This window comes from Rhodamnia argentea, chromosome 11 (assembly GCF_020921035.1).
Source record: "Rhodamnia argentea isolate NSW1041297 chromosome 11, ASM2092103v1, whole genome shotgun sequence".
NCBI classification, from domain to species: Eukaryota; Viridiplantae; Streptophyta; class Magnoliopsida; order Myrtales; family Myrtaceae; genus Rhodamnia; species Rhodamnia argentea.
In genome coordinates this window covers 15,011,829-15,031,957 of record NC_063160.1, presented here as the reverse complement: position 1 = coordinate 15,031,957, position 20,129 = coordinate 15,011,829, and the positions used below count along the sequence as shown (strand labels likewise).

At 41.1% G+C, this 20,129-nt stretch overlaps 2 protein-coding genes and 1 pseudogene across 4 annotated transcripts; all 3 read right to left on the bottom strand.

The window, feature by feature from the left end:
* Positions 1-4,527: 4,527 nt before the first annotated feature.
* On the bottom strand, positions 4,528-6,380 carry LOC115736345 (GDSL esterase/lipase 1-like). The gene is made up of 5 exons (XM_030668000.2): positions 6,110-6,380; positions 5,864-5,985; positions 5,511-5,741; positions 5,041-5,290; positions 4,528-4,945 (listed from the first exon to the last, which is right to left on the bottom strand). Exons 1-5 carry the CDS (start codon positions 6,357-6,359, stop codon positions 4,710-4,712), a joined length of 1,089 nt encoding a protein of 362 aa, XP_030523860.1. The 5' UTR covers positions 6,360-6,380; the 3' UTR covers positions 4,528-4,709.
* Positions 6,381-11,828: 5,448 nt separating this feature from the next.
* LOC115736469 lies at positions 11,829-13,432 on the bottom strand (annotated as a pseudogene).
* A 3,004-nt stretch (positions 13,433-16,436) lies between these two features.
* Positions 16,437-19,858, bottom strand: LOC115736403 (ethylene-responsive transcription factor RAP2-12). Of its 3 annotated transcripts, none has more exons than XM_030668103.2 (3): positions 19,381-19,858; positions 16,821-17,765; positions 16,437-16,715 (listed from the first exon to the last, which is right to left on the bottom strand). In XM_030668103.2, the coding sequence occupies exons 1-2, from the start codon at positions 19,658-19,660 to the stop codon at positions 16,870-16,872; spliced, it is 1,176 nt and encodes a 391-aa protein (XP_030523963.1). In that variant the 5' UTR covers positions 19,661-19,858; the 3' UTR covers positions 16,437-16,715; positions 16,821-16,869. The 3 variants fall into 3 exon arrangements, with proteins under 3 accessions (XP_030523963.1, XP_030523964.1, XP_030523961.1); XM_030668104.2 differs by having other exon boundaries at positions 16,825-17,765; XM_030668101.2 differs by having other exon boundaries at positions 16,437-17,765.
* Positions 19,859-20,129: the final 271 nt, after the last annotated feature.

Here is a 20,129-nt window from a genome sequence, read left to right as displayed (position 1 = left end):
TCAGTTCGATTCGATTTTTCAAAAAATCGAACTAAATTGAACCATTGGCACCCCTAGGGAAAAGTACTAAAAAAGCCTTAAACCTATTGCATTGGCACTAATTCAATCCTAAACTTTTCAATTGGACCAATTTAGTCCTAAACCTTTTTTCATTAGTACTAATTTAATCAATCCAGCCAATTTTAACAGAAAATCGCTAAAGTGGACGGTAGCGGTGCCACATAGAACGATGCCTTCATTTGTAGCACATAGCGCCGACTTAGTTAAATATATCATTAATCGTTTTTCAATTGGACCAATTTAGTCCTAAACCTTTTTTCATTAGTACTAATTCAATACATCCAACCAATTTTAGCCGAAAATCGCTAAAGTGGATAGTAGCGGTGCCACATAGGACGGTGCCTTCATTTGTATCACATAGCGCTGACTTAGACATTTTTAAATGTTCCCTATTCTGATGCCACCAGAATAGGGAAACTCTAGCCACAGTGCCTTCATTTGTACCATCCAAGTAAATTCCATCAATATTGATTTTCAACGTTGCCTACTTTGGTGGCTGACTAGCATTGAGGTGGACGATTTTTGCACTGATTTTTTTTTTGTCCACATTTTTTTTTTATTTTCCATGAAACGAAGGCTAAAACAATATTGGCAAAAGGGGCAGAAAGGCTATAGAGTTTCAATATATGACAAAAAAAAATAAACCAATGAGAAAAACGATTAAAGACATATTTAGCTCTTATTAACAGCAACTATAATATCCGCATAAAATTCTGGAAACTAAATATAATAAAAAAGCTACAAAAGTATAAGAAATCAGATACATATTCTAATTTCTGGCCCATAAAAAAGAAGAAGATAAAGGTACTAGTTTGAAGAAGGACTAAAAATCCCACCATTTTCGGAAGAGCAACACTAAGCAAGCTGAAACTAGTCTACAAGATCGATATATCAAAGAGAGGTCGCACATTCGACACCCAATAAAAATTTCTCTCATCATTTAGGCTCTGTTTATTTTTTGAAAAATGAATGATTTAGAAAATATTTTTCAAAAAATAATCGCTTGTATCACTTAGAATAATTAGGGAATAGAAAATATTCTCACTAGTGCCAATAATTTGTATCCAAATATTTTCGGGAAACGATGAATATATTTTTTGTTCATTCATTTTTATAAAAGAAATAAAAGATTATTTTTAAATATATATATATTTTAAACCATTTATTCTTCGCGAAACGGACGGATCGAGTATATTAATTTTGCAAGTGATTTGAATACTTATTGTTTCTCCGTAGCCTAGTTACGGCCGGTTCGGTGGAACCGCCGGTTCCGGTTCATTCCGATTCATTTTTAATAATAATTTTTAAAATAATAAATAATAAAATAAATATAATAAATTATAAATTATAAAATACAATTAAATTGTACATTGTAATAAAATATGGGAAAAAAAAAAGAAGGAATGGGCTTGAACTTAATGAATTATCATTAAGCGGCCTACATATCTTCTTGGGGATAGAAGAATCAAAGCCCATGTAGTTCTTTTTACCTTTGAGAACCCCAACTTACCTCATCGTCAATCGTCGCTACCCGTTGTGGTACCCATGGCGGTGGTATCTCCAACATCATCGCTAAAAAATTCGTGTTCACGATCTAACTCTTGGTGTCGATATTTTGCCCTCGTCCAATCGCCGACACAAGCTTGAGCTTCCACACAGTCCGGGCTTAATCTTGAACGGCGAGAGTCCAAAATTAATCCTCCAGAACTAAATGCTTGTTCAACTGCAACCCTTGAAGAAGGGGTTGCTAATATTTGACGAGCGATGAGGGCGAGAACTGGATACTCGATTTGGTGACTCTTCTACCACTTCAGGATTTCGAAATCTGTACTATGTTCTGCATCACGAAACTCAAATTGAGTGGTTAAATATTTTTCTAATTCAGAAATATTACCTGTTGCCCCTTTTTGTTTTTTTTTGCCTACTCTTAAGCATATTATACCCTCTACTAAGTGAACTACCACCTTCGCTACGTGAGGCAGTAGATTGTAAAGATCCAGAATCACTTAAACCATATCTACTACAAAATTCTCCATATAATGCTATTATAGATTCTTTAACATGTCCTAATATATTTGAAATATCTATTGAATCTTCCAAATGTAAACAATCATGATAATACACATTCAAATAATCTTGTAAACCGTCTAATTTAATACGTGGATCAAAAACAATACCAACTAAATAGACAAGAGGAATTTGCAAATAATAATGCAACCATTTTTCTCGCATTACTAAAATAGTTTGACCTAATTCGGTATCTTTTTCATATTCACTAAAAACACTACTAATATTAACACACTCTATTAAAAATAAATGCGTAGTAGGATAATAAATACCAGATAAAGTCTTAGTAGCATCATTAAAAATTTTCAAAATATCTAAAATTTTCTTGCAAACGTCCCAATGTTGAGGAAGTAAAGTAATTTCGGGAATATTTTGTGAAATAAACATACATAATAAATCTTTATATTCAAAAGTTTGCCGAAGCAACTCGTACGTAGAATTCCAACGAGTCGAAATATCTTTTGGAAATCTTCTTGGCCTTCTCCCATTTTGTTTACAAAATTTTCCCCATGATTTCATACATTGGGGACGACTCCATAAAAATTTAATTGCACTTTTTATTGGGGCGAGAGAAGTGTCAAGAGTTCGTAAACCATTTTGTACACATAAATTTAAAACATGACAAGCACATCTAATGTGAAAAAATTGTCCGCCAAAAGTGGGTTTGCAAATATTTTCTAATTCGGGAATAGAAGCAATATTTGCGGCGGCATTATCAAAACCAATTGAAAATACTTTATTTATTAAATTATATTCTTCTAAAACTTGTCTAATTATTCTATAAATATTATGAGCCGAATGGCTTTCATCAAAAACTCGGAATGCAATAAGTCTTTTTTGAATCATCCAATTGTCATCTATCCAATGACACGTGACACCCATATAAGAATGAATTTGCCAAGGATCACTCCAAATATCGCTACCTATATGCACACGTCCATTGAATTCCGCAAAAAATTTTCCTAAAGATTTTTTTTCCTTTTTTATAAAGATGAAAAACTTCGCTTTAAGAGTATTTTTTGGAATAGTTGGCGCTATGCGGAACCAACGCAGTATTTATCAAATATTTCATATTAAAATTTTCACCAGTATTAAACGGAGCATGATCAAGGGCAACATATTCACCTAATGTTTGTTTATAAAGTGCTTCAATGAAACGAAATAAAGGATGAGGCTTAGAAGTGGCGTACCCGGAAATTTGTTGTTGCGTATTGTCGATCCCCGCTTGCGTTGGATGTTTTTTCGTCAAATGCCGACGGAATGTTCCGTAACCGTCTCCTTTCGTGAATTTATAAGTTTGCGAACAATATTTACATTTTACATTATACTTACCTTCGACTTCATCACGTACCTTGTCAAAGTGTAGCCACAAGTCCGATGTATTATCTCGGCCCTTCCATTCCGGCTCATTTGCCGTTGACGTTTCTTCGACACCGGTGGGAGGATGAAGACTTTCTTGTGTTGGGATGTGCTCGACGTTCGGAATCGGGACATAGTTGATATTATCATCGTCGTCTTCCCAACTTGCATACTCACGAGGATCGTATTCATGAATGGGATACTCGGAATCTCCCATAGCCATCTTGCCATTGTCAGCATTTCCGCTTCCACTTGCCATTTTTGAGAGAATTGATCGGAAATCCGATTGAGAAAATTGAGTCGGGATTGAGAGAATTGGGAGAATTTGAGCGATTTGAGAGGATTTCAGAGAGAATTCGAGAGATTGTTCGGAGAATTTGTGACAAAAATGAAAGGGGAAGCATATGCATTTACAGGCAAAAATCATTTTTATTTTTTTTTTATTTTTTTTTTTTAAATATAAAGCAACCGCCAATTTGGCCGTTGCACGTTGGCAACGGCCCAAAGCCAAAGGAGAGGGGGGTCCGGGCGAGAGCCCAACGACTCTCCGCCCCGGGCCCACTTTTATTTATTTTTTTTTTTGGCGGTTCGGAACCGTGGGCCCGGTCAACGGGCCGGTCAACAGGCCGGTTCCGGGCCCACGGGCCCAAATGGCCCCCTCTATCCGTAGGGCGCATGGATTTTTTAAACACATCGGTAGGATTGGGCTAGGTCCATCTCTGAGAAATGAACGGATAATCAATCTAGCCCATAATTTAATGGGCTGTCCTGAGTTTTTTCATTCTTAATTTTCAAGAGAAAAAACATTTTTTTCCTGATTTTAAGCCTAATTTTTTCGTCGACTCATTTTGCTAAGCGATTCAAATGAAGAAAAACGAAAAAAGAACATTTTTTTGCGAAACACACGGAAACCTTAATATCAGCTCTTTATCGTTGAACCACGTCTTACGGACACTCACCGTGTTTTGGCCCCTTAAAACGCATTTAAAAGCATAGAATCAAGAAGCAATAATCAATCTCACTTTCCAGACTTTTCGCGAGACTTTTGAAGCATTCAAGTCTTTCCACGTTCGAACAATACTAGGATTCATTTAAACGTCGTTATTCTTTAACATAAGTGCAACCGTACAACCCATCCAACATCATGCGTCGTCATTCATAATTTGACGTTAAGTGGGATGTGATTATTTACCTATAATTCCAGGAAAAAAAAATTAAACACCCTAATGCTCGAACAATGCTTTCAGGTTGCGAGGCCAGATTACGCTGAGTTTCCCATCCCACATCAACTGCGCGATTTGCCAATTAGCCCTCTCAGTTGGATGGTTGGCATCAAAGAATACGAACTTCTGGGGATGACGGCATAATGAATAACCCTCCACTCCTCTATCGCCTCCACAGGTCGGATACGCCCTAAAAGGACCCGAGCCGCAACACGCCGTTTTCGCTTCCTTAAAACCTAGATCGATTTTCGCATTTCAAAGGTAAGGAACTTCTATTTAGTATGCAAGGCGATGTAACAAGTGTGAATCCACAAGAGCCAAAACAACTTACCATGTTTTGATGGGTATTGGATACTATCACTGCCTGTGGTGTAGAAGTCGAAGTAGGAGTACTGAAATCCTGGCAGTTGGGTCTCCAGTTTTGTGAGAATTGAAGTAAGAGCAATGTTGTGAAGCCTGGCGAGCTTGTTGGCTTCACCTAAGCAAGAACCATTTTTGGTCAATACTCTCATGGCCGGCACACACCCGATTGGCCCTAGTCCCATCATTGCAAATTTTCTTCCTCCTACTCTGTATATTCCCTGGAAAAGAAACATCAGAAAGTCAAATCAGTCCTTTGAAAATGCCAAAACAATTAACAGGAGTGCGCCTTTAAGATCGCTCAGGAGATGAACTCTATCGAATACGCTCGGATAACACCTAACTATTAGATAACAGGCACCCAAATATTCGCGCGATTCTATACTTGAATCGGGTCGATTTGTGCCTGAAAATTGCGAGGTTAGATAGAATTTATTATACCTTGAGCACGGTGGTGATGTTTCCCATCACCATCCCCACGTAATCTTCCATGGAAACGGACTGAAACAGATCTGGATTAAAAGTGAGAGGCATGAAGTAATCATTGTTTCCGATGCTAAAGAAGTAAACGCCCTCCTTGATTATCCTCTTCGCCTTCTCACTCCCCATCTTCTTCCTCAGCTTCTCCTCTAGCTGCTCAAACTGCTTCAGCTGCGTCTCCATGCCCACCACCTGATAAGTCAACAACACGAACTTGTTCATTTCCCATCTTTCTTGCAGGCTCAAAAAGTGGAAACGTTCATGTTAATTATAGCTTCGAGCCGAAAGAATGAATAGATAAATAAGAGACGTACGAATCCTCTGTAAGTTTCGTCCAAAGCACCAGCTCCGGCGGATGCAAAATTCGCCCCTCCCATGAATTCATCGCCTTTCATTTGGAGATATGGCGGAATCAGCGGCAGCTTTGCATATTCAGCTGCATACCCGAAAACAAAAAGAAAAACAGAGTAGAACAATAAGTGAATTGAGCAGTAACTGATGAAGGAAACGAATAGAATTCTCGTACCCAGTTACCCAAAGGAGTGGAACAAAGAAGTTACCAATGAAATCAACGATCAAACGACCGTCGGTGAACCTGCCGGTGGGACGGTGGAAGAACGTCTCACCATACGGAGTAAAGTTCGCTCTGAAGATGGTGTCTATGTAGTTGTTGGTCCCAGCGTCGTTGAGGGAGTCGCCGAAGATGAACAGAGCGGCGCCTTCCCGAGATTGATCGCCGCAGCGGGCGGAGACGAAGAGGCTTGCAAGACTAGCGAAGAGAATGGTGCGGAGGGTCGGAGTCCACATCATGGAACTGTGTGTGAGAATGTACTCGCCACATATCATATATATGGACAAGATGGTGACCAGAGTCGTCGTCACAAAGTCTTCTTCCCGCGCACTTACCAGGACTCAAGCAACTCGGGAGATACGTTGGACCAACGTGGGGAATACGTCCGAACGAGTCGTGGTGGTCTTACGTTGTTTCGGCCGACTAGTTCAAAACCTTCCAAACCCATTTATGATCGCTTCTAGTTCTGTCCAGAGGCCCACTTTGATGTATCATATGCTATGAATAAACCCGTCAAAAGGGTGGTTCTGGTCTAGTAACATCCCATTTGACCTGATTATGACTCGTATATTGCAACAATCCAATGACTCATAGTCAACCAAAAAAAAAAAATTCCAACCCGATCCATATTCCTAAAGCATTTTCGTATTTAATCCAATCTAGAAAAACTCATACCACATTAAGATGAGAGTGCAGAATGAATGAACGCGAGATGGAATGAGAGCAAGAAAGAATGAAGAGAGAGTCATAGAGATGGGTTGGATCTAAGTAAGTTGCACTTGCAAATTCATGTACGGCCTATTTATGACTCATTTAACACTCGTATTATGTTTAAATTCATTTATTGAATATAACTAACTCATATAACAACTCGCTCTATCATATATTGATTAAACAATGGACTTGTAACCCATGTTGATGGATCTAGCTATGGTGATTCAAAACGGGTTCTTCATGTCCGCACTAGAGCACACCAGTGGCTAACACAATCGGGAGATAGCCTCACCTCAATCTTTGCTCTGATCGCGGTTCGCTTGCACCCTGACGTTGTAATAAGGATCTATTTAGTTTAAGGTCGTACAAGAGTTAACTGCTAGCACATCATCCTATATCTAATGCAAGACTTTAGGCTGCATAATGCAATCGGCTGCCTTTCCCCTTCTTTTTTCCTGAGTTTTTTCATTCTTAATTCTTCTTATATCAGTTCTTTTGTTGTTTAACCACATCTTAAGAATGCTCGCGTTTTTTGGGCCTCAACATGCATTTAAAACCATAGAATCAAGCAATAATCAATCTCATTTTTTTTGGACTTTTTCCAAAACTTTTAAGGCATTCAAGTTTGCGACGTTTTAACAATGTTATGGCTCATTTGAACATACCCTTTATTGGACACCAGTGCAACCATACAATCAGTCCAACATCATGCCTCGTCATTCAAAATTTGACGTTCGAATGGGATGTGGTTATTTACCAATGATTTTGGGAAGAAAAAGAAATTTAAGCACCTTCATGTATGAACAATGCTTTCAGGTTGTGAGGTCTGATTATATTGAGACTCCCGCTTCATATCAATTGCACAAATTGCTGGTTTGCCCTCTCAGTTGGATGGAAGGCATCAAAGAACACATGCTTCTCAGGATGACAGCATAATGAAAATTTATTCACTCCTCTCTCTCCTCCACAGAATTTACGTACAAGTTAACCGAGGAAAAAAAAAAAAGAGGGAAGTTACCGATGAAATCAACGATCAAACGACCGTCGGAGTATCTGCCGGTGGGATGGTGGAAGAACGTCTCACCATAAGGAGGTAAATTTGATCGATTAACCACAGTGGTGTTTAGATAGGCATTGGCCCCGGTCGTTGAGGGAGTCGCCGAAGACAAACAGAGCGACATCTTTCCGAGATTGATCACCGCAGCAAGCGGAGACGAGGAGGCTTTCCAGCACGGTGAAGAAAATGAGGTAGAGAGTCGGAGTCCGCATGATGATTCCCGTGTGTTTTGCGAGCACGGGGAAGAAAATGAGGTGGAAAGTCGGAGTCCGCATGATGATTCCCGTGTGTTTTGGATGACGTTCGTCCTCTAAAACGTGGCGATTATAGTATTTGTCACGAACTCTTGTCCCCGCGCATTTACCAGGACTCATGAAGTCATGGTATGCAGCGCCGTGCTTTGTTTGCCAAGCATTATATTCGAGAAAAGTATTTGAAAAATTCTAAATCTATAGAATTGATATCTATTCAATCCTAATCTTTTTGCATTGGTACAGATTAAGTCCATCCCATCTATTTTGACTGCAATCGCTAAGTGGTAGTCGTCATCCTACGTGACATGCATGACCGGCACTCATATAAATAATTTTTTAATTATTTTTTTTGTTTTGTTTTGTTTTCTTTTATTTTACTTTCTTTATTATTTATTTTTTTGCCGATGGTTGATGGGCGATAGAGGTGTCAAACGGGTGGGTCAGGTCGGGTTTGGGTCGGGTCGAATATGGTCCGACCTATATTGACTCATTTAACCCGTTTTGACCCATTTTTATATAGTACAAATTTAATGACTCATACCCGACCCGACCCATACCCGATCCATATCCGACCCATATTTCTTAAACATTTCTATATTTAACTAAATCAAATCATATTTATTCTAATAATTTTATACAAAAAATAATATTGCTAAAACGCTTTTATGAAATATAAATTTAGTAAAAATTTTGAACTTTTTTAAAGATATTTTTATTTTCGTTTTTCTTTTTTCTTTTCAGGTTTTTCTTTTCTTTCTTTTGTTTCCTTTTTCTTTATTTTTCTTTTTTGCTCCTTCGTCGTCCCTCCTCCGTCTGCAACTCCTCTTCCGTCCGCCGATTGCGGGGCTTCAGCGATGGCCGGCACCCCAACAACTGGTCTTGTCTCGGCGACTACAGCTCGGCCGATCCAAGTGAACACGAGTTCACTCGAGGCCGCCGAGCCGGGCATTCCCCGCATTCCAACGAGCTCGAGGCTCACCGGATCCCGTTCCCCGGGCCAAATCCACCGGGCTTAGACTTGAAGCTGACGTTGACTTCGTCAAAGCATTTGCATGCCTTCCGATTCACATGCGGGTAAAGCACGGTGCCAACAAGCATCCCCCGTGTACTGCGGGACGCTGAAGTTCCCTATTACGAACTCGTACATGCCCCTCATCGAGTTCGGGATGCTCACCTTCAAGCTGTTCTTCCGCACCATGAAGCTCCCCCCGCAAGTGCCGACAGCAGCAGCCAGACGCTTAGTTTTTTAACCTGTTCGCCTTCGAACGGACGGTCCCGGTTTCGTTTCATGCCACAAAAACAATCTTTCTACCCGCCTCTCGTTCTCTTGCTCTTTAGATCTTCACGTGATTCCGGGAGCTTCGGGATCGAAAATGGCAGAGACAAAGCCGACGACTCACTAGGTACGGTGAGAGTCTTACAGTGGAGGACCCGCCGTCTTGAAGGTGCGAATGTTTTCGGGCTCTCGATTGTCTTCGGGATCCATCTCTTTACACACGCATACGTACATATGCATATGAAACTAGCACCAGACCGTGTCTGTGTTGAAGTGATGAAGTTTGCCCAGAAAACAAGTTAAAGTAGCCTCCCCCTTATTAGTCATCGGGCCTTGCAGAGTTGAAAAGTGGGTTAAAATATGGGTCAATGAAGTGACACATATTTTAACCTGTTTTTTGAGCTTCGGATTTTTACAACCCATTTTAGCTCATTTTAGAAAAAAGCGAGTTACCCATGTAGAATGGGGCCACCTCAAACTAAGTTATAAAATGGGTACATGACACATATTGCCGGCTCTAGTGGCTGACCCTCGCCCGGATCTAGCGAGGGCCACGATACCTAGATCGAGTGTGGATCAACAGACGACCAGTGCCAGCCTGCAGCCCAAAAAAAAATAAAAATAGAAAAGAAAGGAAACAAGAAAAAAACCAAAAATATATTAAAAAAATTCGAAATATTGTTAAAAAAAAATGTCCCACATAAGATAGTTAGAGATCACATTCGAGGTTTTCAATCAAAATTAACCGGATGGACTAAATTGATATCAATACAAAAATTTTATGAATGAACTGATCCTATTAATATATGTAAGATTGAATTAATAGCAGTGCAAAAGCAAAAAATTTAAGATTGTTTTTATACTTTTCTCCCTAATATCTTGTGTCTTAAGACGCGAGATGTGATTCGCATAAACAGTTAAATCTCAGTTGCGTCTTGAAAGCGACCACTTACCTGTCATGAATCTTAAGATGTCAGTGCTTGGGAGATACGTCTGAGCTAGTCGCAGTACAACACGTGTTTTTATGAACTTTTTATTTCACTGTGGCCGACGCCGGCATCACTTGAGCCCACACGGCTCTCCTTAAGGGGACTCTCCCTAACCAACTTGCAATCACTTTTAGCAGCCCAGAAGCCCACTTTACTAAATCACATGCTCATACGATTCAAAACGGGTTAGCCTAGCACAATCTCGGGGCCGCCTCACCCGGACCTTGCCCAGATCATGGCTCACTCGCGCCCTAACATCATGCAATGTGCCTTGTCTATATAAAAGTCGAGCGAGACTCATCTGTCACCACAACAAGCTGTATACAGACATCGTGTGGTCGGATATCTAAAATCGATAAGCACCCTCATTCTGGCTCTGATACCACTGTCGACGGCTCACACTCGAATCCCTCTATAGCGCGATGAAATGCGCTCTTGATGATTGCTAGGCAGCGTCCTACCGATTCAAGACACTTTGTGCTAGTTGGAGGTAGCGTTACGGTTATTCACCAATGAAACAGCTCGTGCTCCCACAACGTGGAATCAAAGACATGGCAACTTGGGCTCGGGCTCCGTCCATCTTGACGACCGACGGCTGATCAAGCTCGCATATAATTTAGTGGGCTGCATAATCAAACCCATCAGCAATACAGTAACTTTCCATCCTCAACCATTTTGGGGGGAATTACCAAAAAAGTTCTCAACTTGTTGCAATTATGTCAATTCAGTCATAAACTTTTTTTTACAAATTTGATCCTAAATCTTTTGCAATTAAATCAATTCGGACCATTCAGTCAATTTTAGTCGCCAACGATGTAAATTTTTAATTTTTCTTTTCTTTTTTCGTTTCCTTTTTTTATTTTCTTTTTCTTCCCTCTTCTTGGTGAGACTCACCTCGCCCGTCCATGATGAGGTCAAGCCTTGCTGCCCTAAGGAGGAAGAGGGAAGAAAAAAAAAAGGAAAAAAATCAAAAGATAATAAAATATTATGTCGCGAGCCTCATGGGCGCTGGGCTAGGTTGGTCTCGTCGACCTAAGGAAGAAGAGGGAAGAAGAAAAAAAGTAAAAAATAAAAATATTAAAATATTATGTCACCGGACGGCCGGCATCCATGTGAGTTCCAGACGGTCAAAAGTGGCCGTATGGACTGAATTGGCACGATTACACAATATTTGAGACTGAATCGGCAAAAACAATAAAGATTAGGCCTAACTTGACACAATTATAATAGGCTTAGGAATTTTCTAGCATTTTTGCCGTCCTTTTTCTTAACCAGTTAAATGCAATGAGAAACGTGATACCTATGTCTTGTCGCCCCAAATGCAACTAAAAGCATAGAATCAAGTGATCCATCGATCTAATTATCTCAACTATCGGCGCTCAAGTGTCTTTTATTTCCTCAAGGATCCAAGACAAACTTCAAGTACGCCCAACTTTGAACAAGTCTTCTACATTATATGGCCCGGTCATGCTTGAGCTTCCGTTCCACATCAATTGGGCAAACTGTTGATTAGCCCTTTCGGTCGGATGGTTATCGAAGAACAAGAATTTCTCGGGACGACGGCAAGATGAATATTCTCTCACTCCTCTCTTGCCTTCGCAACTCGGATTCGCCCTATATGGACCCGAACCACAGCATGCCATTTTCGCCTCCTCGAAGCCCGAAAATTAATCTTACAAGACAAGATCCCTTCACCTTTCATCGCTTACAGAAAGATGTTAGCATATGTTAAGGTTAGAAAGACTTGCATGACCGACCGTATTTTGATGGGTTTCGGATTCTATCCCGGGCTGAATTGTAGAAGTCGAAGCAGGAGTGCTTGAATCCTCGTAGCTGAGTCTCTAGCTTCGTGAGAATTGAAACGAGAGCTCTGTTGTGAATCTTTGCAAGCTCATTGGCAGTCCTTTGAGCAAGAAACATTCCCGGTTAATTTTCTCATGGATGGGAGACACCCGATATTTCTAATCCCAATCATTCCAAATTTCCTTCCTCCAACTTTATAAATCCCCTGAAAAAAAGAAGAAGAAGAAGAAGAAGAAGAATTCAGATACTAAATCATTGGAAATTAAGTCCAAATTAGAGGGGAAAATTTGCATTTGCTTAACTGGATCGAGAAATTAACCTCGAGTGCTGCGGTGAAGTTTCCAATCACCATCCCAACGCGTTCTTCCTTCGAGGTGGGCCGAAACAGAGTGAGATCGCGACATATTGGCATCAAGTAATCATTGTTGCCGACGCTAATCAAATAGACAGCCTCCGAAATCACTTTCTTCGCCTCCTCGTTCCCTGATCTCTTTCTTAACTTCTTCTCTGGCTTCTCAAATTGCTTTCGCTGCATCATGAAACTTACCACCAAAAAAAAACAAAGCCAACAAGAAAAGGTTAACATTAAATAAGGACTTGTGTCGGAAAATACAAGAGAGATGACATAATCACGTACAAATCCTTCGTAAGTGTCGATCAAAGCACCAGCTCCAGCAGATGCGAAATTCGCCCCTCCCATGAATTCATCATCTTTCATTTGGAGATATGGAGGAATCAGCGGGTGCTTTGCATATTCAGCTGTATCATGAAATGGCAAAAAAAAAAAAAAACAACCATCTATGAAATCAAATGAAAACGAGCACTTTGAACATGAGTTCAAAGAGAAAATTTACCGAAAAAATCGGCAATAAGACGGCCATTGGCGAATCCGCCGGTGGGATAATGGAAGAACGTCTCTCCATAGGGAAAGAAGTTGGCTCTGAAGTTTACGATGGTGTTGATGTAGTTGTTGGTTCCTGCGTCGTTGATGGAGTCCCCAAAGATGAACAGAGCAACATTTCCTGGCAATGGATTGTTGCAGCGAATCGCGATGAATAGGCTTGCGAGAGTGGCCGAGAAAATTGGGTTGAGAGCCGGAGTCAACATCGTGATCTTGTTCGGACAATGCTTCCATGTTTCCTCTGTTTTAAGATTCGTGTCTCTTCCTTTCCGGTTGGAAGTCTGGCGATCATAACCCCGTTTTTCCCAGTCTTTTTCTATGCATTGACCCAGAAAAATGTTGAATGATTTTTGTCTGAAGCTTTTGTTCTATACATAGCATCTTTCTGCCGATATTGCAGGAAATCTGTTCTTTTGATTGTAGGGAGACCGATATTTTCTTGTTCTTCTTTTTTCAAAAGAAAGATGTCTTTCATATATCATAACAATGGTCAAGAGTTATATCTTTCAAATCTAGCAAATTCCAAATAATTGCCGAACAAGGTAAAAGTTAGAAAGCAAATAACAAAGCACAGTTTGCACCTAGAAGCGTACTCTCATCCGTCCGTAACAAATCTACCATAAAAAAACTTCAACAACCGATCACCAGATACGGTGATGAACACACTCCGAGATCTCCCCCTTTATTTGCAACGGATTGCGGTGTGCGTCTAACTTCAACGTCCTTATCACCAGCGCCGTAAAGAGACACCAACATCAATTTGTTGAAAGAACACAAATCAAATATTTATAGGTAACTCACAAATCTATATCTAAATTTAATTCGCAAGAGTAAAATCCGCAAATCTTGACCTCAATCTAAGTCGGGAAGGGAAAGTAGCCTAATCTAAGGAGAGATTATGGAACCACATTATGAACATCTTCCTTGGCGGCTGTCAACTGGACGAATGACTGAACTAAACTCCACGTTCACCCAAAATTAGCCACAGAAATTTATTCACGCACACGAAAGGAAAGCTTCAAAAAGGAAAGTGGGAAACAAGACGGGAGAGAGGGGAGGGAGGGAGGGAGAGAGAGGTTCCTCTCTGTCTAGGGAGACCGATATTGGCTATCCACAATTACGCATGAAAAGGGGGGAAAAGTTTATCGAATTTCACTTAATTTTGAGTGTAGACAAACAAATGTTGAGTTAATACAATTCTATAGGGAGTTATTTATCACGTAACTGTTTGCTTTTTTTTCTTTTTTTGGTTTAAAAGAAAATTTTCATTTCACACGAAAGAGAGGCATATGACTTCAAGATAAAAATGCACACTTAGCAAAGTAAATAAATCCGAAAGATAAATCAACTCGATACATTATATAGAGACTCGCTCATTCCATAAAGATGAGTCTATCATAGCACCATAGCATAACCGATGGTCGATCATTGATCTCACAGCTACATCCGTGATGAGCACATATCGAGATTTTCCTCTCCAATAGCTACGATTTTGCAAAAGATAGTGCGAACTTAGATACGACGTCCCAACACCATCACCGTACAGAGATAACCACAATACAAACATATTGAATGAATACATAAAACTCTTTATAAATCCCGGATCCATTTTCAGATTGGAATAAAAGAGCACCCAAATCTAATTTTGCTCTAGATCGGGAGAGAAGATCAAGAAAGAAGATACAAGTTGATCACAAAATCACTTTCAGGTAAATCGAACGCTAAAGGTAGCAGCGGAATAGCTTCGAAGGCTTGCGGAACACTCAACTATATGGAGCAAGCATCAGAGCCGGAGATTCTTTCCGAGTCGCTCGCGTTTCAAACTTCTGTGCTCGTAGGACAAAACTCTCAACTTTCATGGAGTAAGTTGATGGCGTTGTTCGCAAATCAATGAAGAAGTCGTGAAGATAAGGATATAGAGAGATAGAGAGAAGGAAAGGAAGAAGGAGAAGAAGAGGGGGAGGGAGTGAGAGAGAAAAGCCCCCCTCTCTCCATTAGGATGTTGAGGCAAATCCTAGCAGAGAGGAAGAGAAGCACAGTGTCACTTGTTGAAAAAATATTTATCACGTATTGACTTGATCGTGCTTTGTCGCACTTCCTTATTTTTGATTTTGGATCTTCGAAATCATTCCTGCAAGAAATCCGGACCCCTCTAAAAAACATTGGCACACATGTAAACGGGGAGTTCACTATAAAATTTGTGTCATATCATCTGAACCCCTCGAATTTATTCGAGATCCACTGCATCGTAACGGAAGGCACTCACAGGATCTGCTGGTTGTGACGGGCGGAGCACATATGAACGCCAGTCTTCAGCTCAAAATTGATCTCAAAACTGACATCAAAAGATACATGATACGGCAGACATAAGTGAATACAAACGAGTCATCTTAATACCCAGTAAAAGGCAAGTTGGTGAACATATTAACTTTACAAATTCGATCCCAACGTATATAATGATCGCCGCTCTTGCCTGGACCATAGTCAATATTCACGTTCAATTCCTCATAAGAAAGATTCTCTCCTCTTTCCTCTGTCTCTAAAGATTAGATTCAGAGTCGCAGCAGAAGGTTCACCTCCCAATGCAATTTAGCTTCAAAACAGAAAGGGAAAAAGAAACGTCCCCGTCCGACTCACACCACCCCACCCCCCCCCCCACCCCATTCACCATTTCACCTACCATTCATCAGTGACCCGTCAGTGACTCGAACTCAGTCATCCCCCACCACGGTGGGTGCCCATCACCATCACACGGCATTGTCGAGGACAGAAGCAGCCTCTGCTTACGATTCCAAAAGACAGAGACCACCCCACTTGCTAATAATGAAGTTTCTTCTCTTCTTTTGCTCCCCATCCTCGCCATCGAGAAAAGTTGCTGTAGCAACTTCGATGTTACACGAACGAAAAGGATTATGTAGCTAGCAAACACATCCCGAGATATAATTCAGGCCTGAGTTCAATATTTACAACTATTACCAGCGACTTAAATGAGAGAACTTTTTTTCCCGGGCAGAGTAGAACCAGAAGCCAAGCTCCTACATCTTGCAGAACCCAAAAAGTACCAGGGAAAGAAATGAGAAGAAGTTTACCCAAGAGGACGACCCAAGGAGCGTCTAACCCAAAAGACCAAAGGGTGACTGACTCGACGCAGATGTGAAAACTATACAAAACAATATGTGGGAGAGAGAGAGAGAGAGAGAGTGGCATTGAGCCCGTGATCCTTTTCGCCGATTTCTCCACCACTGAAGCGTGAACTAGAGATCTGTGTCACTGCCTAAAGTACCTAGGTAGCATACAAGAGAAAAATTCCAATCCAATCCACTGCCACAAAAATTTGCACAGGCCCTGGCAATTATTAAGGGAAGCACACTGGCCAACAGAACAAGCTTTTGCTGTCATCAAAGTTTCAGCATTTACCATACATGATCATCAAATTACAGACATAAGTTCAAAATTCGAATAATAAGGTCTGGACATTGAAACGAAGCCTAGTCAGCAGCATACTTCAATATAGCATATATCTGCCTGGGAAACCACACTTCATCCGAGGCTCAACCATGTTCAACCGTTTGTACTCCTCCATCAAAGCAGACAACCATTCCTGAAACCATAGCTTATTAGGGAACAAGCTCTCTTTCTCATTGACTAGGATAATCAACATCGGAAAACTCAATATAATACGACAGGCAGAAAGTCGAGGGCTTACTAACATGTAGCCTTATTTACATAAAAACACCAGCCAATGGTAACTCCTTTTAGAAGACTCCCCCCATCATCGGGGCGAGGTCATCAAAGGTCCAGAGATCCACCGCATTTCCGCCATCCTGAGTCGTCTCTCCACCAAATAAGGCTTCCACTGACGGATCCCAGCCACCATCCGAAAATGGCATCGGGAAGAACTTCATCTGGGATTCAAAAGCAGACAGCTCCTCGGAGAATGACTTTGCATCAGTGTTTTCCTCATCAGAAACAATGTGGTCAGAAGCAGACTTCAATTTCTTACTTGGGTTAGCATCCTCAAACTGAGATTCATCAACTTCCAGAGTGGCAGAAAGTACAGATGAGACGTCTGGAGTTTTTGGGCCATTTTCACCCCAACCGAAGTCAGAACAATCGAATGAGTTGCTTCCCTGGTCTGAATTGAAACACAAGGGGGCATTGTCAGCAGGGGCAAGAGATTTCAGTGCAGAAACCCCTTGGGCATTAAAAGCATCCATGTATCCGAATTGGTTAGTAGGCGGTTTTTCTTCGACGAAACACATGGAACCGTAAATGTCCTCATCAGAGCTGTTCGCGTAATTGAAATTTTGATTCAGATTTGGCTGGGAGTTGTTTGTTGCTGTCCTGGGAAGTTTCTGAGCATTTGACTTCACAGAGCGTTTTGATGATGAGTTGGAAGAATCATCAGGGAAGTTCACTTTAGCTTTCTTGCCACGAATCCTCCGTGCCTCAGCATCATAAGCTCGGGCAGCTTCTTCTGCTGTGTTGAATGTCCCAAGCCAAACTCGGACCCCTTTCCTTGGGTCACGGATCTCAGCAGCCCATTTTCCCCATGGACGCTGCCTGATTCCCCTATATTGGTTCTTCCTCTTTCTCTTGGCAGATTTCTCAGCTTGCCCATTATACTCCACAGTTTTGGTGGTTGAAGAGCCTTCAGAGTCGGAAGAGAGAAACATCACACAATGATAAAGAGAAGACACTGCTATAACACACGCTGGACAATAGAGCTACAGCAAACCAACCGGGAGATTGAGCTATAACTAGTACTCTGTTCAGCATTATCCAACTCCATTTAAATGTAATTGACAATGACAAGTCTTTCACATTAGAAGATCAACACCATTCAAGTAACAATAAAGCAAGATAAAAACACACACATGCCAGATTTCTCAAAACAAAAGAACCCTAAATAGTAGCAAATGCCAGCACATAGAAATCCTGGTGGACTACAAATCAGATCAAAATATTATCATGAACCATCGACCAAAAGAACAATCACTTTCCCATATTACCCATGAGTAAGTCGCCAGAATCAGATCATTAGATGTACACTTGACAGAACAATCTTTCAACTGAAGGTCTTAAGAGATGAGAAGTACTATCTGTGGACAATTATGTCTTTCGGTCAATTATAGTACTAAAGTTTCCCACAAACTACACAAGTGGGAGCCAAATTCAGACCTGATGAGAGCACATGAAGCCAAAAGTAATTTACCACAAAAGTTAACACCAACGGAGTTGCAGGTCCAATGACTCTGAATTATACAGCAGACTACAAACTTATATATCTACTAACGAGCTAATTCAACAAAGAAAGCTCCTCTAGTGGAGATACTCTATACAGAGCATCTGCAGTTTATTCGCTCTACACCTCGCTACATATCCTATTCACCATGTCACCTACGACCAAAACGCAAAACATCCTAATTGTGTATCAAAAATCAAACCCGATATAATTGGACGGAAGCCAATGGGTAGCCATATCCCTCGCGATCAAAAGGGCTCCGATCTATCTTAAGTGCAGATTAGGAGTAAGATGGCAGGGGGAGGATGATTTCGTGAAGCTGACAACGAATTTGCATGTATCATCTCTTTAATAGAGACCCGAAGCGTGACCGATAACACAAAGGGAAAAATGAGAGTTCTTCACAGAAGATTTAAAATACCGAAACAGATCTATTCCTTCGTGATGGTAGGACTAACGTTGAAAAGGGTAAGCCTAAATACCGACGAAATTTCTTCTAAGAATAAGCAAATCGACCAATCGAAATATGGTCAGTTAATGAGTAAACGATCGCCGAGGACGATCTACAATCACCAAACCAAGATCCCTGAAAGATCATACTACTAGTAGGCTTAGAACTTTGAGGGTAAAAACGATTTCAAACAGTAAAAAAAAAAAAAAAATCTTCCAGGAAAAAGAATGTCGCGAAACACGCGAATGCTTTGAGCAAAAGAGACCCCCAAAAAAGGAAACATCTTGGGGCAAGGGGCAAGGTGCTTCGCCAAAAGGGTGGGATACGAACCCTCTTGTTTAGAACGACCAAAATCAACCCCGCAAAAAAAAAAAATCAAACAAGAACAATACAACCCGTTTTCTAAGTCGATAACAAGCAAATTAAAGCCAGTATTCACAAAAACGAGCACAATCAACGCAAAAACACTTTTGACCCAGAAGAAAAAACGTAAAAAACACGGAAAGGAAAGCACTCTTTCAGAAGAAAGATCAGGTTCAGAGCTACAAGGAGTCGTGGCGACTACGTTACCATTAGAGCTTCGAGGCTTGGAAGCAGCAGCAGAGAAAGCGAAGGGCTTGACATCAGCACCGACCTCATCGTCGAAATCGCCCTCGACGTCGGAATCGTCCTTGAAACCCTGGAAATCGGCCTCGAAATCATCGTCCACGAGGTCGACGACTTCCGATCTGGCCGGGTTCCTCGACTGCTTGCCCGGCGATCTCTTCAGATCGGGCCATAGGAAGTCCGCGGTCAGTCTGCGAGACTTCGGGTTGGGGATGAAGTCGGAGATAATGGCACCTCCACACATTGCTGAAACAGGACCAGACGAAGTATCAGGAGAAGCGGATGAAGCTGGCGACGATCAGAGCTTTTGCTTCGAATCGGTGAGAGATCGATCGATCGAGTTGTGAAGAGAGATAGAGAGGGAGTGGGTTTGACGTTGCGCAGAAAATGGGAGATGGTTTTCGTTCTTCAGGGTTTGTTTCAACCAACATTGGCTTGGCGGTGGGGGAATCGTGTATTGTTTTAAGTGCAAGTGTTGCAGCAAATGGGGGGGCGGTTTTACCGATTTGCCCTCCGGTGAGGTCGGTAATTGCTGCCGGTTCCGTGTAAGTACTACAATGCCCTTCCTTGGGCAGTGAATTTACGCGCGGTCATTAAAGTAATAAAGCCTAGTCAAAGTAATTGCAAAAGGATTTCGATTTCTACTCTTGTAACGTTGTCTTGTCGGTAGATCACAAGCTCCATCATTTTGTCCTTCCAGAAATCACAATTTC